The sequence below is a fragment of the Alligator mississippiensis genome, chromosome 5 (assembly GCF_030867095.1).
Source record: "Alligator mississippiensis isolate rAllMis1 chromosome 5, rAllMis1, whole genome shotgun sequence".
In the NCBI taxonomy this organism is placed as follows: Eukaryota; Metazoa; Chordata; order Crocodylia; family Alligatoridae; genus Alligator; species Alligator mississippiensis.
The window spans coordinates 179,343,575-179,364,671 of NC_081828.1; the positions used below are offsets into that span (position 1 = coordinate 179,343,575).

Below are 21,097 nucleotides of genomic sequence, written 5' to 3' on the forward strand. Positions count from 1 at the left end.
TTCTGGTGTCCAGTGCTGGTGAGGGGAAGGGAGGATGGGTTAGCTTCTGCTGGCCTGCATGGAAGGAGGGGCTGAGCCAGGTCCTGCTACGCAAGTGAGGAAGGGCAGGCTGGGCTGGCTTCTGCTGTGCTGTAGGGTCCCACAGGAACACTGTGTTGCTGGGAGGGGATGGGCCTGGTCATGAGGTCTTGACACTGTAGCCAGGAACCAGGTGCTGCCAGGATGGCTCTGGCTGGCTCCCTGCCCCATGTGCAGGACCTGCCTTGCAGCTGGCAACTGCTTGCTGCAGCCAGAACAGGACAGGCAGGGCTGGCTCCTTGCTGTGCTGTGCAGATCTGGGGCCTTGCAGTCAGGAACTGCTTGCCATTGGAGCCATGGGCAACCTGGGGTGTGCTGGGCCATACTAGGTACATAGGCCCAGTGCTCCTACTGCAGTTACTGGCCCACCTACCAAGTTCCCCCAATCACCTGGGCGGCTGTTATAACAAGGACATCAATGTAACTGGTAAGGGCAGAGGCCAGGGCAAGGGCAATACCCTGAGACATGTTATGGTTAAGTGACAAACTTAGAAAGATGTAAATGGATATTTTTTTAATGATATTTACATTGCTAATCTCACCACTCCATAGAAGAATAATTTGGATATGAGCACACCGAAGAAGAGGAAGGTAGACACTGAATGCCAAATATTCAACAAAAAACAGACCTCTAAACATTTTTTACCCAACTAGGTGGAAAAGCTGCTTGCTTAATTTGCGAAGAAATTGTGACTGTATTCAAAGAAAACAATCTGAATTGACATTGAGACCAAGTATGCATCCAAATAGGAAAAATTGTCAGCCCAAGAAAAAAAGCAAAGGAAGCAGAGGAGGTAGTTGCTGCAATGGAGAAAGAGCAAAGTTTTTCCACAAAAGCATTGGCAGCACAGGATGGAATTATGAGAATGAGTTAAGAGATTGCACACAATTGCCAAGAGAAGCAAACCATTCTCTGATGAAGAATTTGTAAAGGAATGGTTACTCAAGTTTGCTGCAAATTTGTGCCCAGACAAGAAAAAGCACTTTGTGAATGTTAGCTTGCCAAGGCAGACTATTGTGAGATGTACTGAAGATATCTATGAGAACCAGCAGCTGAAAAGGTAAATGATTTCTCATATTTTGCATTGGCACTCGATGACAGCTGTGATGTCAAAGACGCAGCCCAGCTGTTGATTTTCATTCGAGAAATCGCTGAAAATTTTGAGCTCTCAGAACAACTGGCATTGATGTAGTCAAAAAAAAGACTCAACAACTGGAAAAGATTTATTGGATGCACTAAATCAATGTCAGAACTGGAAACGGACTGGAAAAAATTGGTGCGCGAGACCACTGATGGTAGCCCAGACTTGACAGGCAAACATGTTGGATTGCTCAAAAGAATTCAAGACCAAATCAAAGAAACAAATCCAGAACAGAAAATTATTTTTTTACATTGTATTATTCATCAAGAGGTCCTCTGTAAAAGTTCTAAAACTAAGCACTGTTGTGGAAACTGTTACAAAAGTGGTCAACTACATTCAAGCAAAGGGGATTAAACCACAGGAAATTTGTAACTGCTTGAGGAGTCTGAATCTGAGCACAGATGTTCTCTATCATACTAATGTAAGATGACTTAGTTTGGGTAACATTTTGAAAAGTGTGTGGGAAATGAGAGCTGAGATTGGTTTATTTTTGAACAGGAAAGGAAAAGATTTGGATTTCCCAAAGCTGAATGATGCAGATTGGCTCTCTGATTTTGCATTTGCTGTTGATATCATCGGCTATATGAATTATCTGAATTCACAACTGCAAGGGAAGGCTTTTTGTTCATGAATTGCATTCCAGTGTGAAGTTATTTATGATGACGTTACTCCTTTTCTCCCGTCAGAGAGAAAACAAAGATTTTGGCCATTTTCCTACACTGCAGCAGATTACTGTTTCTGATCAAAACCTAAAAAAGTACATGTCATTACTAGTGGACTTGCATGATGAATTTTCTCACCGATTCAAAAATTTTTAAATGGTAGAAAAAGACTTGTCTTTGGTCTCCTCACCTTTCACATTTAATGTTGACACTGTTCCATGTAACCTCCAACTTGAGCTTATTGACCTGCAGTATGGTGCATTGCTTGCGGAACAATTCAGGTAAGTGCCACTTCCTAGCTTTTATCCCTCTCTCAATGAACAGAAGTTTCCAAAGGCTCATGCCTGGAAGATGCTTGTGCTGTTTGCATCCACATACGTATGTGAGCAGACATTTTCTGTAATGAAAGTCAACAAATCAAACCTTAGATCTTTGATGAGCAATGACCACCTTGCAGCAGTGCTGTGCGCTGCAACAGAGATGATGCCTGACTTTGATTTTCTGGTTAATGCACATCAGAGGCTTCGTTCTTCACATTGAGTTCCTGTGTTTGTCTTTAAGTTAATCATCTTAGTTAAGTTAATCACTACTCAAATTATTTTAAATAAAATTACAATGTTATAGTAGATGATACTTTATCTATACTTTGTTAAAATGATTTGTTCTGAAATATTGTGTGTGTGCAGTCCTTGACTCAATTGCTTTGGTCTCCTTCTGGGGGAGGTCCAATGCCTCTGAAACCATACCAATGGGGCAGGACGTTAGAGGAGTCACAGCCCCTTACCCGATAAGCTGTGCCTGTGCCTCGTGGCCTAGGGAGTCCCAGGAACAGGCCATGCACCATGGGGGTGGGCCCTGTGAAGAGGTAGTAATTCCCAGTCAAGGTGTAGACCTTCTGATGTCAGGGATCATGTGATGAGGGCAGGGGATTCTGGAACAGATGTGGCGAGTGGGGCAAGGTTTGGTGCTGAGTGGGTCTTATGACAGGCCATGAGACAGGATGTAACTTCCGGTTTCGAGCCCATACCCCATCCCAAAAGGAGTACTTCCCAGGGCAAGGGACTTACGGTGGCAAAGGTCAGGGTTTGGGGGGGGGGAGGGGGGGCGCGCAGGACTTCTGGTCCCAAGATGGTGACAAGGGGGCAGGGAAACTCTCAAGGGGCAGAGCTACTCATGTATGCCTCAACAGCTCGCTAAAACTCGTGAAGCAGCCCTCCAGCCAAAATAATTGCCTGCCCCTGTCCTAGGTTTTCTAGGATACTGCTGTCAAGGGCTCCCATACGCCCCAGTGGCTGGGAACAGCAACTTGCATGCACTCCCAGCCTCCAGAGCACAGCAAATACTTAGAGTCTGCTACGCCCCAGAGACTGGGAGCAGTAGCTGATTGAGGCTGTGCAGTATGGTACGAAGCGTGACTGCTGGGATCTTGCATCAGATCCCCATTGTGCTTTTACCTGTACATCTGCCAGGGGCCTTAAACTGATTGTTTCATAAACATCTTAGAAACATTTATATGAGGTACTAAGCAGATACTAAAAGACCTGTGCAAATACAAAAATTCCTTGCTTCTCCCCAACTTTTACCTGCAATAACCTACCACTCTCCCTTTTAATATATATGTTTGTTACAATAATGTCTATGATTTTAAAAAATGCAAATCTTCTGTTACTGAACTTGCAACTAGGTAGAATAAATCAATGAATCATATTAAATAGAAATAAAAAGCATCTTCCAATCCATCCAAAAGTAACAACAGAATTCTGTATTTACTCAAATACAAGATGAGGTTTCCCTCCCTAATCATCATAAAGAAAAAAGACCCTCACTTTACAATCACATACAAGAAAACATTATTAAATATATTATTTATCAAACTATTGCTAAAAACAATATGTGCTCAGGAATGGAAACCAACCATGAACTATGGAGTTGATTAAAGGCAGCCAACACTCAGAATAACTATAAAAAACATATAGCTCATATGGGGCAAACATAGTGATCTGAACCTACCACAAGTACAGCCCATCCAAGCAAGATGTATGGTAATAACCATAGCATGCAGTCCCTCTCCAACTCTTTTAAGTCATGGTGACCCACTACACTGAATACATTTTTACTTCCTCTTCATTCCCACAGCTGAGCTGCACCTTTCTTTCCCATTTCCAATTCTTCCTGTTGCTTCAGCAGCCTTAAATGTTTAGCAAACACCACCAAACAGGGCCTCACACAGTATACCCAGAATCAATATGCCTTCTGTCATCCCCTCTCTCAGCCTGTTGCACAGGACGAATATAGGCCCACACTCCATGAAGTGGAGCCAGACCAGGTTGGCCTGTGCCTTAGGTATATATACACATTTTTGGAGGATCTGCAGACTCAAAGCAAAAACAACCAGTTCCAAACATGAGTGAGGGTTTAGTACATGAAGCCTTTGGGGAAGGGTGGTGGAGTATTTGGAGTACACACACACACACACACACAGAGTAGTGCTAAGCTGCAAAGTCACCATGGCTCACACACACACACACACACACACACACACACACACACACAGAGTAGTGCTAAGCTACAAAGTCACCATGGCTTGAAATGTTGTTGACTCTAAGTCTAAAGGGTACCTGCAGAATTTTGCCTATATGATGTGCTTATTTCAAGGTCAGCGTTTTCAAATTTGCCCCTCACTACCATGTGTTCAGGGAGAGCAGGGTCTGACAATAAGGACAGGGGAGGGGGCTGCAGGGGGGAAGAAGGCTGGGAGGGGGCAGAGGGCAAGGGGGCTACCTGACCCCCAGATTTGTCTTCCCCTCTGTAGCAGTGGCAGGTGGACAAATTCAAAGTAAATCCCCAATAACTAGATTCTATACCTGGTAAATTATATCAAATTTAAAAATTATGCATCTAATTATTGGGGGCTCATTTTATATTCAACTAAATATAGTAATCCATTCATGCATGCATTCAAAGGAGAGATGTTCTGTTTGAACTTACTATCAAGAATAATCAAGATAATTTGAAAATTATCAGACATACAAACAACAGATTGAGTACTGAAAGTTAGAGAAACATAAAGAAAAGGACTTTTCTACAAATATACTGTCATTAAAAATCTATAATATGAAACTTATCTACATTAATGGATATAAGGAAATAGAGATTTAAAGTCACCCATGCATAATATACATTAAAAAGTGAAATGGTTAAAATATTAACAGGAGCCTCATTAGCTGTACATTAAGGTAGCTAATCAGTTTGAAATATTACTGATAAGTTCAATTTTTTTGAATAAACACTCTACTGTTAATCATCCAAGACATCTTTGTCCCACCACACTTTGCAAAAATTAAAATGCTATTCCCAAAGACACAATTTAGGTATTGAAATGTTATTGATCTCTTATGCAAGCTACTTCTGAAAAGAACTATTCTAAAAACCTACCATTTTCTGCCACAGTTCAGACAGGCTGTAAATACCGATAAGGGAGGAAGTGCCATAGATTTGCACAGTGGTTTCCTCTGTGGAGAAACATACCTTTTAAAGATGATAAAAACAGCCTTTTTTATATACCTAGTAAAATGTGCTTTGAGATACTAAAAAACTAAATTCTGCTCATATACTGCAATATACTAGATTTGAAGAATTTTTTGATAAAAATGCCAAAATAGGATGTAGGCAGACAAGGCAGTCCTTAGACCAACATGGCTAAAACCTACACTCCTGCAAAATAGGATGTAAATTCTCTTATGTGGGGGGTTTAGGAAATGTCTGTGTCTGAGAGATAATGTAGTTCTTCCCTCTGGAAAAATGTATTCTGGAAAAAAAAAAAAAAGACCTCGTAAAACAGATTACATTAGAATGCTGAAGAACACTGGGCAAGGAAGGGACTCCTGCATGGCAGTGCCTTGTAGAAATCCATGTATTAATAGGTCTACAGAAAATACTTATGGTTCTAATGCACTGGGCAGCCAACACAAAGACAAAAAGTTCACCTTAAGAGACATTTATTCTATAGTTATGTTATATCACAAGGTAAAAAAGAAAAAAGAACCAAAAATCAGGGTGAGGGAGGACTCAGAGTACTAATAATGTAAGGTGCTAAAGAAAGACCAGAGGTCAGTAATAGTGTTTTAAGAGAGATATTTTCAACCTGAAAAGGATAGGTCTGAAAAGGGAAAAGATAACTCATATAAATTGATAATATACAACTAATCTATATGAGAGGATTTGGGGTAAGGCGGATTAAAATTCTGTTTGTACTATTTTGGGACATAAATTCAGCAGCAATATCAAATATTGCAGTGAATCCTCCTGTTTTATTTTGGGTGAGTAACTAAAACACAGGTATCCAAGACATTTAAGACATTTAATGTACTGTACTGAAACTGCCTAGAGACTTAATTTACTTTAAGAAATTTGCAGAAAGACTCCCTGTGGAAAAGTCTATGGAAAGGGCCTCTCAGGCAACCCAGTGATTTTAATTCCCTGTATTTGTAGGCAAAGAATCTTAGAAATCATCCAACTCAAACCCTCACACAATCCAACACAAAGCACTTTATGAAAACAAAAACACCCTACAATGATTCTCAACTGGGTTGATCATTCTCCCTGAGGGTGCTACAAGATCCTTTTAAGGGTATCCCAGGGTATAGCTCAATATTAGCATTGTTAGTTGTGTAAACACCTACATATGATTCACAAGATAAACCCAGAGATTTCAAATAGGAACTCACAGTGCTAAAAAACATTCTGACCTCCTGTTGTATTCTGAGTTCTTTGCAATAGAATTGTTCTAGTGTTTTTCTGTAGTTAAAAAACAAAGGAAAAGCTGGGAGCTGGCATTTTACAAGGGATGCCTGGAACCTAAAAAGGTTGAGAACCATGGCCCTACAAGCAGAGCTGTCCCTAGGGGTGTGCGGGGCAGCTGCCCTGCTTGCCCCCCTCCCCACCAGGGATGACCCTGCCTACAAGATGCCACAAGTAAGGAGCAGGAGAAACAGCCATCACCAATGCCATGCCACTGCAGTGCCACACAAGTAGGTAGGTAAGATGAGTTCAGATGATCTGAATAAAAGAGGGCAATGACCCCTTGCTATAAAAGGAAGGCAAAACTCCCAGTCTTTTCCAATCTGACCCGGGAGAAAATTCTTTCCTGATTACAAATCTGGCAGTTAGTTTGAACAGAAGAGCAAGACCTTCTACCCAGGTACCTGAAATGTTCCTAAACAGTAACAGGCACACCCCAGTCAAAATTCCCCCTTTTCCTGTTCTCAGTGCCCTTTTTAGACTCCAGGCACCCCTCATTAGACTTGAGACACTGCTCAGAAAATGCTAGCTCTTAGTTTTCACTTGGTTTTTGCCTACAGAAAAACAGAGCAAGTCTTCTGTTGCAAAGAACTCAGAAAGACTACAACAGATCAGAACGTTTGTGACGATGAATTCCTATTTGAAATCTCTGGGTTTAATCTCATAAATAATGTTTGTGCACCTAACAGTACTAACATTGCATAGCATCCTGCAGCACCCCTGAAAGGATCTCGAGGCACTCCAAGATGCCATGGCACCCTAGTTATGAATCACTACTTTAGAGGTTGGGAGGTGGGGACGGCATGACCACACCTATTTATTAGCCATTACAAGCAGTAATAAGCGGCGAAGGGAGCTATTTCTTCCTGGCCTCTCTACCTGACTTGCAGAAGCCATGAAGTATGACATTGCCACACACCTATTTCTCAGCTGTAACGTAGGGATTTCAGGGGACTGCAAATATATATATCAATCAACATACCAAGTGACAATTATTCATTCAAGAGACCCATATCTGATAATATCCATTAACTTGTTGAGCTTCATGCTGAAGTGATTCAGGTTCTTTGCCTCCCAGTACTTGGCTCAGGGACCATTCCAAAGGTTCACTCCTCAAATAGGAAGCATCCTTCCTATTTTTTGTCCAAGTTTATTTGTAAACAGTTTGTGGCCATATGATTGTGTGCCAGTATTGTTAACATCAACAGCTCTTCTCTATCAGTGATACCCTGCAAATGTTTTTATATAAAGAAATTACATGCCATCTCAAACTTCATTTCACTAAGCTTTTACTCTCCTAAGATTCATTCTTTATTTTCTCTTACCCAGAGTTGTCCAACTGGTGACCAATGGGCTGCATATAGCCCCTGAAGAGTAAGTGTATGGCCCACATGCTTCCACTCAGCCACCATTCCTCCCCTTAGTTGCTCCTGCCTCAGCAACCGTGAGGAGGCTGGAGTGCCTGAGCTGCACAGATGGCAAAGGGAGCTGGGTTGCCCACACTGCAGGTGAGTAGTGCACATGGCCAGGAGATGGGAAGTGGGTACTGTGAGTGCAACAGAGGGGGAGCTGAGCTACCTGTGCTGCTCACGTGGCTCAGAGTAGTGGGGAGCAAGACTGCGCATGTAGTAAGTGCAGTGCTAGGCAGCATGTGCAGCGCACAGCCCAGAGAGGGGGGACCCAAGCTGACTGCACCGTGCGAGTGGCAGGAGGGGGCACTGGGCAGCTTGCATAGTGGGGGCAAGTTGGGAGAGGTACCCAGCCACCCAGTGTGCATCTCCTGGGCCAATGGCCAAACAGCTTGTACCCCCTGGCTACACAGAAGTTGGACAGTTCTGCTCCTACCAGTTCCCAGTGGCCCTTTTTTGTACCTCATTCAGTTTAAATGAAGGTTTTGAACACCAGCTTCCAAAACCATACATAGCAGCTTAAATGGAGTCTCAAAAGACTTGTGCAATGGTACAAGTATTTCTTCAAATATAATCTATTTCCCTGCATTAAGAGGCACAACCGACATGATCTTCATTGCTTGCCAGCTGCAGGAAAAAATGCTGGAAACAACATAAACCTCTCTACATGGCCTTCTTTGACCTCACGAAAGCTTTTGGCCCTGTCAACTGAGAAGCATTGTGGTGGATCCGTCTGAAGTATGAATTCCCACCAAAATTCATCACCATTCTTGCCTGCTCCATGACAGTATGCAAGCAGTGGTTCTCAATAACGGATCCACCGCAGGTTCTTTTTTGAGGTTAAGACAAGGTTTAAGCAAGGCTGTGTTATCACTCCAACACACTTCTCAATATTCTTTACCACGATGCTGTATCTGACCACCAACAAGCTTCCAGTCCGAGTGTAGATAAACTACTGAATGGATAGTAAACTGTTTAATCTCAGTCAACTCCAATCCAAATCCAAGACCATCCCTGACCTCAATCATTGATCTCCAGTATGCTGATGATGCTGTAGTATGTGCTCTCTCAGGAGCAGATCTTCAGACAATCATAGACATCTTTATAGAGGCACAAAAGAAAATGGGACTGACACTTAACATTCAGAAGACTAAGGTCCTTCACTGACATGCTCTTAATGAGCAGTCTCCAGGTCTGGTAATTCAGATTCATGGTGAGACTCTAGAAGATGTTGAATATTTCCTCTATCTTGGAAGCCATCTCTCACAGAAAGCTGACATTGATGAAAAAAATCCAACACTGCCTTAAAACTGCAAGTGCAGCCTTTGGATGCCTGAGCAAACAGGTGTTCAATGACTGTAACATCAGATCAGATTAGAAATCAAGCAGTTGTGATGCCCACCTTACGGTATGGAGCTAAGACATGAACAATGTACAGGCAACATCTCAAGTTGCTGGAGAAGTACCATTAATGCTGCCTGCGAAAGATCCTTCCAATCCAGTGGGAAGACACACTCGCCAACATTAGTCTTCCAAAGAAACACCATGAGCATTGAGGCAATGATCATCCAACATCAACTTCACTGAGCCAGCCACACCATCCAGATGTCTGACTCCAGATTCCCAAAGCAAGTTTAATTCTCCCAGCTCAATCAAAGTATACATTCAAGAGGAGGGAAGAGAAAGCACTTCAAGGACATCCTCAAGGCCAACTTGAAAAAAAAAAAGTCACATCAACATCAACTTGTGGGAGACTATTGCCCAGGACTGCCCCAAATGGAGGAAGAGTCTGCTGCAAGGTTCTCAGTATTTGAAACCTTACAATGACAATGAGATGCAAAAGTGGGATTGGCAAAAACAGAACATCGTGGATTGAATCAAGAGTCCGTAGCCACTCACCCCACACAGAGACGCATGCAAAAGCTGCAACAGTGTGTCAAACTCAGATAGGCCTCATCAGACATATTTGGACCCCCCAGACAGGAAAATCATGGAAAACAATTATCCTTGACTGCGAAGAATTGCTGAAGATTTCCCTGCAACTTTAACTGGAGACGTCTTGCTAGGCAAAAATCTGGAAATATGGCAAAACGTTTTTTGTTTCCTGGACCTTTAAGAATCTATTTAAATTACTTCTGTAGTGGTTCTGTTAGGCTATAAGCCTCAGTGTCCATGGCCTTGTTAGTGAATTGCCTTTACTGTCCCAGGGGGACAATGATAAGGTAGTGGGATACCCCTCTCACAGGGAGGGTCAGCAGGGACAGCCTGCCACAACGTCAAAAAGAGAAGCCCTGAGAACAGGGCAAACTTACCCCTAACAGGCACAGGCGGGCCAGACGAGCTGCAGGGGGGTGGAATGCCTGCACAGTTCGTCAGCCACTCTTCTCTGCATTTGGGGCCGGTGCGGCCGACGATGTCATCCAACAACGCCACCCAGATGAGATAAAAGTTGGTGGCGGGGAAACAGCTGGGGGGACGCAGCAGGGGAAGAACTGCAACGCGTCCCCCCAAGCTGACCTGAGGCCTCCCAGCTGCTGCGGGAATGGCCAAAGAGGGATCTGGCAGAGGGGTCTGGGATCCATTTAAAGGGATACGTCACTCTGGATGCTGAGCGAGCTGGACCGGAAGAAGTCACCAAGGGACGAAGGCGTCAGCCGCAAGATGCATGAGGGGGCTGAAGCCCCTCCCTGAAGTTTCTGTTATTTTCTCCACTTCCTTTTCATTTAAACCCTGGAGGCCAGGAGAAAGGCCACCGGACACACATTGGGGGCTGAGCGGGCCAGGGCCACTTGGGGACCCTTGGCACGGATAGACCCGACCCCTCACAGGAGTTGCCTAACTGTCCAAGTAAATGTGTGTGGCAGAGAAGAAAACTGCTGCGAGCACTGAGGGCCAGAATGAGTGAGGGGGATTGGGACATGACATCCAAGTGGGGTTGGACTTTCCATTGTTCAGCTGTCCCAATAGGCTGACACATGGCCCCCGGTGGGCGACTGGGGCAACTGGGTGGTGCGCAACCTGAGACTGGGTGTGAAGCTGCATACAACCAAGTATGTATTGGTGCAGTTTGGCCATCGGCCATCAGAGTCTGGAGGGCCTGGGAGGCCAAAGGCCAGTGTGGTCCAGAGTGACCCTGAGAGATGATCTGCGGGTGAGAAACTGTATGGGTAAGAACGCATCTGGGGCTGTGCCCAAGAGTGCACCAGAGTCTGTGCTGGAGCTCGCAGTTAAGTCTGAGTTGCCTGGTGAGTATACACAGAGCGATGGTCCGAGGGACTGATATCTCTGTAGTGGGGATCTGCATGAGTAGGGCCGTCTGCAGTGAATGTTGGCTGCTGGTGAGAGCTGGCTATTGCTTTCTAGCAGTCTCTTTTGGATCTAGCATTGGCATTGTTGTTGGTTATTGTTGATATTGGGGTTTGCTGTTATTGTGTACATTGTTTCTTGAATATAGTTGTTGTTAACACTATCTTGTGTTGGGTGTCACTGATTCACCAATTAATTATACTCCACTAACTAGAGCCAGGCTGCAATGAGGGTTGGGGCTCCACCCCTTTCACAGCAGGAGCCTTAACTGGGATTAACTACTCCATTTGCTTATTTAAGGATAGTTCTCATTCAACAGTTCCTAGAAGGCATCAGTAAGGCACTATTAAACAGTTTGAAAAAGATGTACTTTACAGAAAGGAGTTTCTTTCTTTCTTTCTTTCTTTAATATATGCACCTGACCATCATTAAACTGTGGCTTTTTAAACTGAATGGCACCCACTGGACCATCAATCTGTTTTCTTCCTTGCTGAATAATGTAACAATTTTTGAGAGTTCATTAGCATTCTGTTTTTGTGCCTGCTTTATGAATAGCAACAGAGACTTCAGGGAACAGCAAGAGAGACATCAGGGAATGTTTGGTTATAAAATGGTTTGCATAATTATTCAGTTACTATATAACTAAACAAAATTTGTATTGCTGTATCATTAAGTATTATGGCTATCCTTAGGACTAGAACTACAGCATGAACTTTATATACAATTTTGATAGTCTATAATCTGTGTTAAAACAATCTTGTACGTACTTTTTATGTTTTTATTTTGTTGATTAAAACATGCTATATCACAAAAAACAGGAGTCTTTTTGTACTCTTTACTTCCATTAGAGAGAATGATTTGGAAGATACAAATTAGGAAATGCCACACTTTCATCCAATCCCACTAAAACAAAGGCTCAGGATCCAAACCATTCATATTCATATTCACAAACAGAAAAAACACATTCTGAAATAGATTAGCCATGTGCATGCACACGCACACACACAAACAGAGGAAGACAGACAGAGAGAGAGAGAGAGAGAGACACAGGAGTGAGGAATACAATTTTAAAATGTTTTCATTATTTTAGTCCTAGGAAGTAGCATTAGTAGGATATGATATGCTGATTAGATTTATCTACAAACAGAAATAAACAGTTTACATAGATGGCACCCAAGTAGTTCTTGTTAGCTGGTAAAAATCAAGTGGGGAGTTGTTTTTTCAGGCACCAGAAGATATCATCTGTTCCTTCTTTGGGAGGATAAAGAATAGGGCTGTGAGAAATGGCACCGTTCTGTTTTGCCTTGAGTTTCAAGGTTTCAACGGAACAGTGTTTCATATTGAATTTCACTGATTTGAAACAGCTGTTCCATTTTGCTTCGTTGAAACAGTGAGGCTGTTTTGATTCTGTTTCGATGTTTTACTAGATCAGCCAGGGACAGGGAGTCAGCCCACCTGGGGTGACTTCCCATCCCCAGCGCTATGGTTGAAACGTTTTGACTAGCCTTGTTTTGTTTCGAGGCTGTTTTGAAGCCCTTTTTTTCATTTCAATTTCGCTGTTTCGACTTCGAAATGAGTCAAAACAGTGTTGAAACGAAATGGCCAGCGAAATTTCGCACAGCCCTAATAAAGAATCAACATGTTTTCCATGGAGTCATATTTAAGAATTTGTACAAAAAGTTTTTTATTAAATTGGAAAAGGCAGACAAGGCAACTCCCACAGTACACCAAATGACAAAGCTTTATGTATCTATACTTATTTAGAGGTCAGCAACTTTTGACCAGAAGATATTGGAGGTGCCCCTTTAGATCATAGCTTGGATAGATATAGCACCTAGGAGTAACATGACACTGGATAAAGCCTCCACCCTCTCTGAGAATTCTCACACTGAATATAAGACTCCATTCCACCCTATCATGATTCCTATTCAGTGTGTATTGAGGTTCTTAGGGAGACCAAAAATACTGTACTGCAGTATACATACAAATTTACTTGCAACTGGAATTCTTCAGGATGGATTCTGCAATCTTGTGTGGCATCAAACAGGGACCTTTTTTGTTTTGTTCCTTGTTTCTGTATTCTCAAGCCATCTGATGGTGATGTTATAACAGAGTGGTGTCCGTGCCAGCAATACTCCAACCTTGGAGTCCTAATTAAACTGTGTTTTGATTGGTTGCAAACATAAATCTATAACAGGGTAATCCCAGATGTTGAAGATTTTGTACATTGCCTCCATTTTTCTAGAACATTCATTAATCTAAGGCTCCTGGCACACATTCATTTACTGGTGCAATGAGATCTAGTCTCCAATCCCAACAACTGTGCCTCCTGCCATGCCATACTTGCATCGTGGGATGAGCAATCTGCGGATCAGGAATCAGATCCCAATCATGCCACTATTACTTGCCACTGCATGGGGAGTCCAGGATCATGATCACAGAATCCCTCTGAACCAACAAGTTAAAAATCGAGTGTCTGATGAACCAGTGCAGTCCCAGGACCAGGACTGATAATCAGCTGATTGTGGGTCTCAGTCCTGGACTGCACTGGTGTTGGCTGGAGACTCCAGTGTGGTCAGATTGTGAATCTCACTGCAGGACTGCAACAGAGCCAGCTAGAGACTCCCAGCCCCACAACCACACCAGAGCCAGCTGAAGACTTCAGTGGGGTTCCAGGACTAAGGGAGCTATCAACCAAGCCCTGACATGCAGCTGGCATCAGGCTGCCACATGTTCAATTTAAGGCACAATGGAAACCACTCAAAAATTATTACACATATTTTGTGAAATAATTGAGGCAGGTTTCACATTTTGTGGCATCATTAATTGCCTGACCATGTGGTTGCCAACTATTAAAGACACAATTAACAGATTTAATCATGCCTTAAGCGTAATGTCTGCCAAGGCCCTAAGTTAAGTTTGGTTGTTTCATTAGATCAGAGCTGCCCAGGTTTTGAGTGCAGATGCTGTGTGGGCTACATGCTGTGCCATGCTGCCCATACCTCCCAGCCCCTGCACTGCATGCTGCGCCACTTGGGTCTCTCTCACCATGCCATGCAATGGGTGCCCTGCCATGCCATACTGGTGCCCCACAGAGGGCTGGATTAACGCACAGGCAAACTAGGCAATTGCCTAGGAATCTAAACTGCCGGGGGGGGGGGGGGGGGGGGGGATGTCCTTCTGTCCATTGTGGTGGTACAAAAGACCCCACCCGCATCCCTTCTCCTCCTCTCCCCTCCCCTGGCCTCGCTGCCTCAGTGGCTGTTGCCTAGACTAGGGACAGAAGTTACACATACACATAAACTGGTTTAAGTGATCAGAAACTGGTTTAAACCTGTAACAGAACAGAAGCTCAGTGCACATAAATGTTTCAAAATGACTGAAAATAGTTCAAGATAAACCTGGTTGAATGTAGTGTCAAACTTAACTGATTTGGGTTTATTAAACTTCTGTCCCAGGCCTCTTCCTGGTTCAAGTTAAATCACAGTCCCCCAGCATCCCAGCATGCTTTCCAGCTCTGGGCTGGGCTGTGCTGTCTACTCCAGAGAGCAACGCTGGCCCCATCCCTCTACTCCCTAGCTGGAGCAGTAAGGGCTGGCTGACAAAGGGCTGGCAGAAGAGTAGGGGGGCAAATCCAGCTGGGGACGCAACCCAGTCTACGGGGGGGGGGGGGGAGGATTGGTTCCCCCATCCTCCTCCCCCAGGCAAACCCTGGCTGGAGTTTGGGGCCAGGAAGGGGGGCTAAACACCACTTTCCCTGTTCAAACTTACTGCTGGCCGCAACTGTGGGCTACAAATCCCAGAGGCACCTGGAAACAGGAAGAGGAAGTGATGAGCAACCCTGCAGAGTCCTGCTGTTGTAATTCTGGACAGCAGATCCCAGAGACCTCAGGGTCAGCAGGAAAAGGAAGTAAACACACAGCCAGAGCACTACTCTAGCATCCCCTGGCTTCTGGCCTGAGCCACTGCAGCGATGTGGCTGCATTTCCTGAATGAAAGGTAAATGTCTGTTCGCTTTTGTTTCAATTTAATATGTGCAGCTTAGACTAACCTGCAAAGACTAAATCAATTCAGCCTCAAGCTTTTTGATTGTCTGTACCTAGCCCTACAGGCACCTCCGAGTCAGTGTTATCAAGCCTGCTTATAATAAGCAGAATTGGGCTTGCTTTTTTTTTTTTTTAAACTTGCTTTGATTTTTAGAGAGTCACGAGTTGTGGACTTTTGGTGTTTTTTTTTTAATTTAGAGATTGCTTATTTTAGGCTTTGCTGTGATACAGCAGTTCTCAAACTGGATCCCGGTTGCAGAAACAAGATGGAGTCGCGAAAGGGCCTGGCCTGGCCAGCACACAGCTTCCAGGTGAGGCTGCTGATGCTCCCCAGGGACCTGCATGCCTTCCCCAGCCTCTGGCTGTGGGGGAAAGAATATGTGGGGGATGTCCATACTCCCCCACCCTCCCTCATACCCTCACCCTGCCTCCACAACCCCTCTCCCACATATACACCCCAACGTACCCTACTGCCCCCCCCCTTTGAAATGTGCTGGCCTAGTTTTTAAAGGCAGTGCTGCTTTTTTTTTCCCTCTCGAGACTTGGCAACACTGATCCGAGCCCCCTTCCCTGCAGGTGGTAGAACCAGGATGGGGAGGGGAGAGGTATGAACCAGCCCGGGGCCCACAAGTTTGTTTGCCTAGGGCCCAGTAAAGGTTAATCTAGCTCTGACCCCACACCACATCACATGTGGTTCCTGGGTCCGGGCTGCAGGCCTCATTGATCCTGCCCCCAGGAGAAGGCAGTGGAAGGGAAAGAAAGGCCAGAGACTCTGGATCAGCTGCCAGAGCAGTGAGGAGAGGCATCCAAACCAGGAGCCAAAGAACTGCATGTTAACTCCTCCCAGGCTGCATGAAGTCAGCTGGACAGCCCTGCCTTACATTACTGTCCTTTCCTTTCATATGCAGGACTACTGAGTAAACACTGGATGTATGTAATAATTCTATAATTTGATTGTTTCATTGTACAACCTGGGCAAAAGTAACCCTGCTTGCTTATATAGCACATAGGAATCACTGTTTGTTGCTAGTTGAGCTACCAGCCCCTTAGTAAGGGAAGGGAACAATCCAAGAGCCAGATAAATTGTCCTAAGCCCCAATACGTATGTATGAATCATCCTCTCAAAAGAACTCAATGTGCTCAATCTGTGAGGAATTACATGTACACCATCTGTTCTTGGATGTGATAGTCAATAATGGGACCAGAGAACTGAATAACATTTGTCTTAAAACATTCGCTGAATCCAAATGGACTATGTATTTAATACACCCTCTTACACAGAACTTTCTGCAAGCTATTCCCATTGGCTCTATAGTGTTCAGCCATTCAACACTGTAAAATTCTGAGACAAGTGCATAGAATACCAAGTATTACTAATGCTATTAGACCCATAAATCTAGAAATAAGTTATGTACCAATAACTGGAGTTCAATTGGCATTGTCCATATGTGCATTTCCACTGGGTGCACATGCACCACAGCACTTTTGCTCACAGATCTTTTGCCTTAGCACTATCTGTAGCCCCTCCATCCATACCAACAGGGAAAAACAAAGTATGTACTTCCTCTTCTTCAATTTTCTCCCATCTACTTAAGACTGTATGCGACTCCAACAAAATAGGAAAGAGGATGATATGCAGATGTGCAAGTGAACAACGTTTCTTAAAGAACTCCAGCTACTGGTAAGTAACTCCTCTTTCTCTTTCGAGTGATTTTCCATATGCAGATCCTCATTGTGAGTGACTCAAAAACAGTGTTCACACACCTTGGAGTCCTCACAGGCAGTGGCATCAAATGTACATGGGCTGGATCTGACCTATGGAGCCACTTTATGTGGCCCACCAGGCAATGGTGGACAATCATAAGTTGAGGGCATGGCTGGCAGGGGAGTAGAATGCCAAAGAATCCAGGGTCCTTAGACCCCAATAGACATGGTGATCAGCATCAGGAGGGCAAGCAAGGGCTATTACAGGTGTGGTTGTCCTCTGACCACTTTGTCTGTTGCTACTGCTGTGGGCCTACCTCCCTGGCTCCTGGCTCTACTGCCCCAGGCTGGGGCCAGAACTGCCACCGCTACTACATGGAGCTGGAGCTGCCTCCACACAACACAGCATGTGGCAGCAGCAGCAGCTCTTGCATGGGACGCAAGGCAGGAGGTTCAGCTGCTGCTGCCACCACATGCCCCGTGCCAGAGCTGGAGCTGGGGCCACCACTGCTGTGTGCCCGAGGCTGAATCCATCCCGCAAGAAGCCCTGAGGTCCAGAACTGACCTGGGACACAAAGTGATTTTGCCACCTCTGCCCTGGGTGAACAGTGTCTGAAGACACTGCTTACTTTTCACATGAAGGGATGAATGTAGTGCCAGATATCAGCCTAGGAGTTAACTGTTATGGAAACACTTTTGAAATGAAGTCACCTTATGATGCAACTGGATACAATCCTGTAATAACTGGACAGTCTTTTGGGTTGTTAACAGCGTACCTCTGGATCTCTCAGCTCAAGGGAGAAAGAGATATGAAGTCTTTCTAAAAGGCTCAGTTCTCTATACATAGAAAGACTAATCTCTGCATATACTAAATATGAAAAAGACACCTCGCCTCAAAAGGAATGAAGATTAAGGAAGAACATTGGAAAAGTAAATCTGCTGGCTGACTTGGAATTTAATGAACACTTTCAGCAGGAACCTGGGGAGGTCCCTCAGGATATTTTTCTTGGATAGTAGGCAGTATACACAGAGGATCTACCATGTGGTGTTAAATCTCTCCCAGTTTTCTTGCAAAGTTAAAAAACTACAAAGAAACATGGATCAAGAAACGTTATGAGTTCAAGTACCAATTCCAGAGACAAGAGAGTCTCATGTATTAAGGAAAAAGGCAATGGATTAGTCCTTTAGGGGTCACTAATCTTGAACCTAGATAAGGAAATCCTTTTCAATCTGGTGAAAGTATGAGCAACTGACACAGCAATCCCCAAATTAAAGCCAGGGAGAAAGAACAGGGAAACGTGACCTGTTCCCAGGGGAAGACTTAGGATCCTAATGCCAAAAGGTCCACCAAAGTCAGGTACAACCTTGAAGTCACTATGCTGGAACAAAGACGGTCCATCAGGGTACTATAAGGAGTCTGTACTATTGTCTTCTATAAACTCTGGACTGTTGATGCAGATCCACAGACTGAATGGAACTGGAAACAGGGTCAGAACTGGGAAAAAGTAAGCTTTACAGGTGATACTATAAGAGCCGGAGCCAAACCCGAGCTTCAGAACTAGAACCATAGACAGATGTCAGTATAAGAGCAGACTAGATCAGTACTACTGATACTATTAATTCTGAGGGCAACCTGAAGTCATTCAGTGCTGCAGTATACGTAGCAGCTTGCCAGAGAGATTTCAGTGTCGAGTCATGGGTTAGAGACAGTGACCACAAATGTTAACTTGCCTTGACTGAAGGAAACTAGGGCCAAGGATCATGGCCCTGAAATGGAAGTCAGTATGGGAACCCCTGAAATAAGTCCTCATGGAGGACAGTTTGAGGACTGCCTGGATCATTTTTCTTAGATTTTCTTTAGAACCAACAGAAGGTGACTGACAGGCTTGGATGACATATCTGGAACAGAAGTGCCCAAGTCTTTGAGCTTTAGCAGTCTTTGAACCATCAAATGTCTCAGCATGTCAAGAATATAGTCACAAGGCTGTGAAATTTCAGCATACAGAGAGCAAGGCCAAGGTGAAGTAGCGTCTTCTCTTGGAGCCTCGAAATGGGACCCCCCCCCCCCCCCCGGGACAGACTTTAGTACAGCAGCACATAGGAAGTTCTATCAGAATCAAGGTCATACACAGTCTTGCTAACTACTGAGTACTAGAGGCGAACAGCATCAAGTGCAGCTTGCATCCCAGGATGATGCACAAATCTCATGCTCAAATTTTTAAGCCAGATCAGCAGCTTGGTTTCATGTTCTACATGAAAAGGACATGCATATGGTGCTTTTCCCAGGCATATGCGACTTCCAGGCATTTGGAGACAGCACAAAGATGAGCAGAAGCCATGATGATGATAACCTTGGTCTTCTCCTCTCTCTTCACCAAAATTAGAAGGACTAAATAAATGCTAAAAGCGTACAATGCTCCACAAGGCCAGTAATGAATGATTCAGATAAAATTAAGCTGGGAGGCAACTAAAGTTTTGCAAATAGAACGGAGTTACATTTTTTTTTTTAAAGAGAAAACCAAAAGAAAATAGGTACAATGATGGAAAAATGAGGACAAAAAGCAGCAGAGGCTCAAAAAGGTTTTGACTGTAGTTGTAGGCCTCAAGTCATAAGCTTACAGAGTGCTCCGTCTTCTGCTAGTATCATTGAGTGAAAATGAGAATCAGGAAGCATATATATCTTTTACCCCCTCTGCAGGGAGCAAGGGGAGAATTAGATTTGATAGGCAAAAAAGTTTCCAAGCTTGTGATCTATGGCACATTTACTGTCCTAGTTAGAACATGCCTGTGGACAAACACTCATAGGAGCAAGAACCTTTTCTATAGTTTGCTTGTGAAGAATACTGAAATTTCAGACATCTACAAATTTTCTAGCACAAATGTCTTGCCTTCCAGAGTCCAGGATTATTCCTATAAATATACATAGTTAAAGATCTAACTGATACTTTTACAATTTACTAACAGACCCAAGTCCTTGAATATAGAAGTTGTATACTGAAAGTCTGAGAGGACCCTCACAAAAGGCTGATTTTAAAACTAATTATTTAGACATGGCATCAACTAACCCCCATCCTGTCTGATGTTTCATTACAATTAAAAGGAATTTTATAATAAGGAATCCGGGGGCTTAGAAAGGAAAACTGGGAGGCCTAAAACTTAGAAATTCCTTGATTCCTTGGCCAAATCTACATTCTTGCAATGGCTTGGTCTTAACAAGCTATAGGCATATGAACGTGTCTGAGCGAGAGAGCAATCTAGGCAAGAAAGAAAAGAAATCAAAGATTTCTGAGGAGCCTCCTTGGATCTAAAGAAGATTCTGATGAAGACTATTTTCCTTTTTTAGTATTAAAAAGTTTAGATAAAAACACAACTACACTCAATTTCACCACCCTGTCTTTCAAGTAGCAGAGACTGCACATTCAAAGATACCATTCTCCCACAAGAGAAGTCCCAGAGTAAAGAAGTGCATGACACGAAGAAGTTAGTATATCAACATAACAGTTTGTTGGATCCACAGCTGTTAACAGATGCTTAGAAAGCAGCAATTGCCATCTGTGCACGTAAGAAAGCTCTGATAGGTTTTTTTTGTTCAGATGAAGCCTTAACCACAAACCATCTCCAACAGGATTTCTGCAAAGTGACTTATATTGAGGTCATGAGGTCAGTGACCACACAGAAACATCAGCAAATACAGCATGCATATACATATTCTCATTAGCTCCCTTTCATAGGAACATATTAAATCAATTATTTGAGAACTATTCAGGCTTACATTTGTTTTTCATGTAAATTAATGATATATGCTTTGACTTATAACATTTAAAATGTTTTGACTGACCTTAAAGTTAGATGCATTATTAGTATTCATACAAAGCCAGGTCTGCTACCATTATGAGAGTAGACAGTACCTACACTTGCAGATGTCAACTCCGAGATCTGGGCATAAGGAA

The 21,097-nt window shown here is 43.7% G+C and overlaps 1 protein-coding gene across 7 annotated transcripts in view; it reads right to left on the bottom strand.

Annotated features, from left to right (window-relative positions):
- Positions 1-21,097, bottom strand: part of RUNDC3B (RUN domain containing 3B) — a 103,010-nt gene that overhangs the window by 27,316 nt on the left and 54,597 nt on the right. For 5 of the 7 annotated variants that reach the window (XR_009462660.1, XM_019497757.2, XM_059729035.1 and 2 more), the window contains one exon: positions 2,073-2,279. The exons of the other annotated variants lie outside the window; for them this stretch is intronic. Coding sequence is in view for 4 of the 5 variants with exons in the window: in XM_019497757.2 (XP_019353302.2) it covers positions 2,073-2,279 (207 nt within the window). In the remaining variant the exon portion in view is untranslated. The remainder of the gene's footprint in view (positions 1-2,072; positions 2,280-21,097) is intronic. 7 annotated transcript variants of the gene reach the window in all.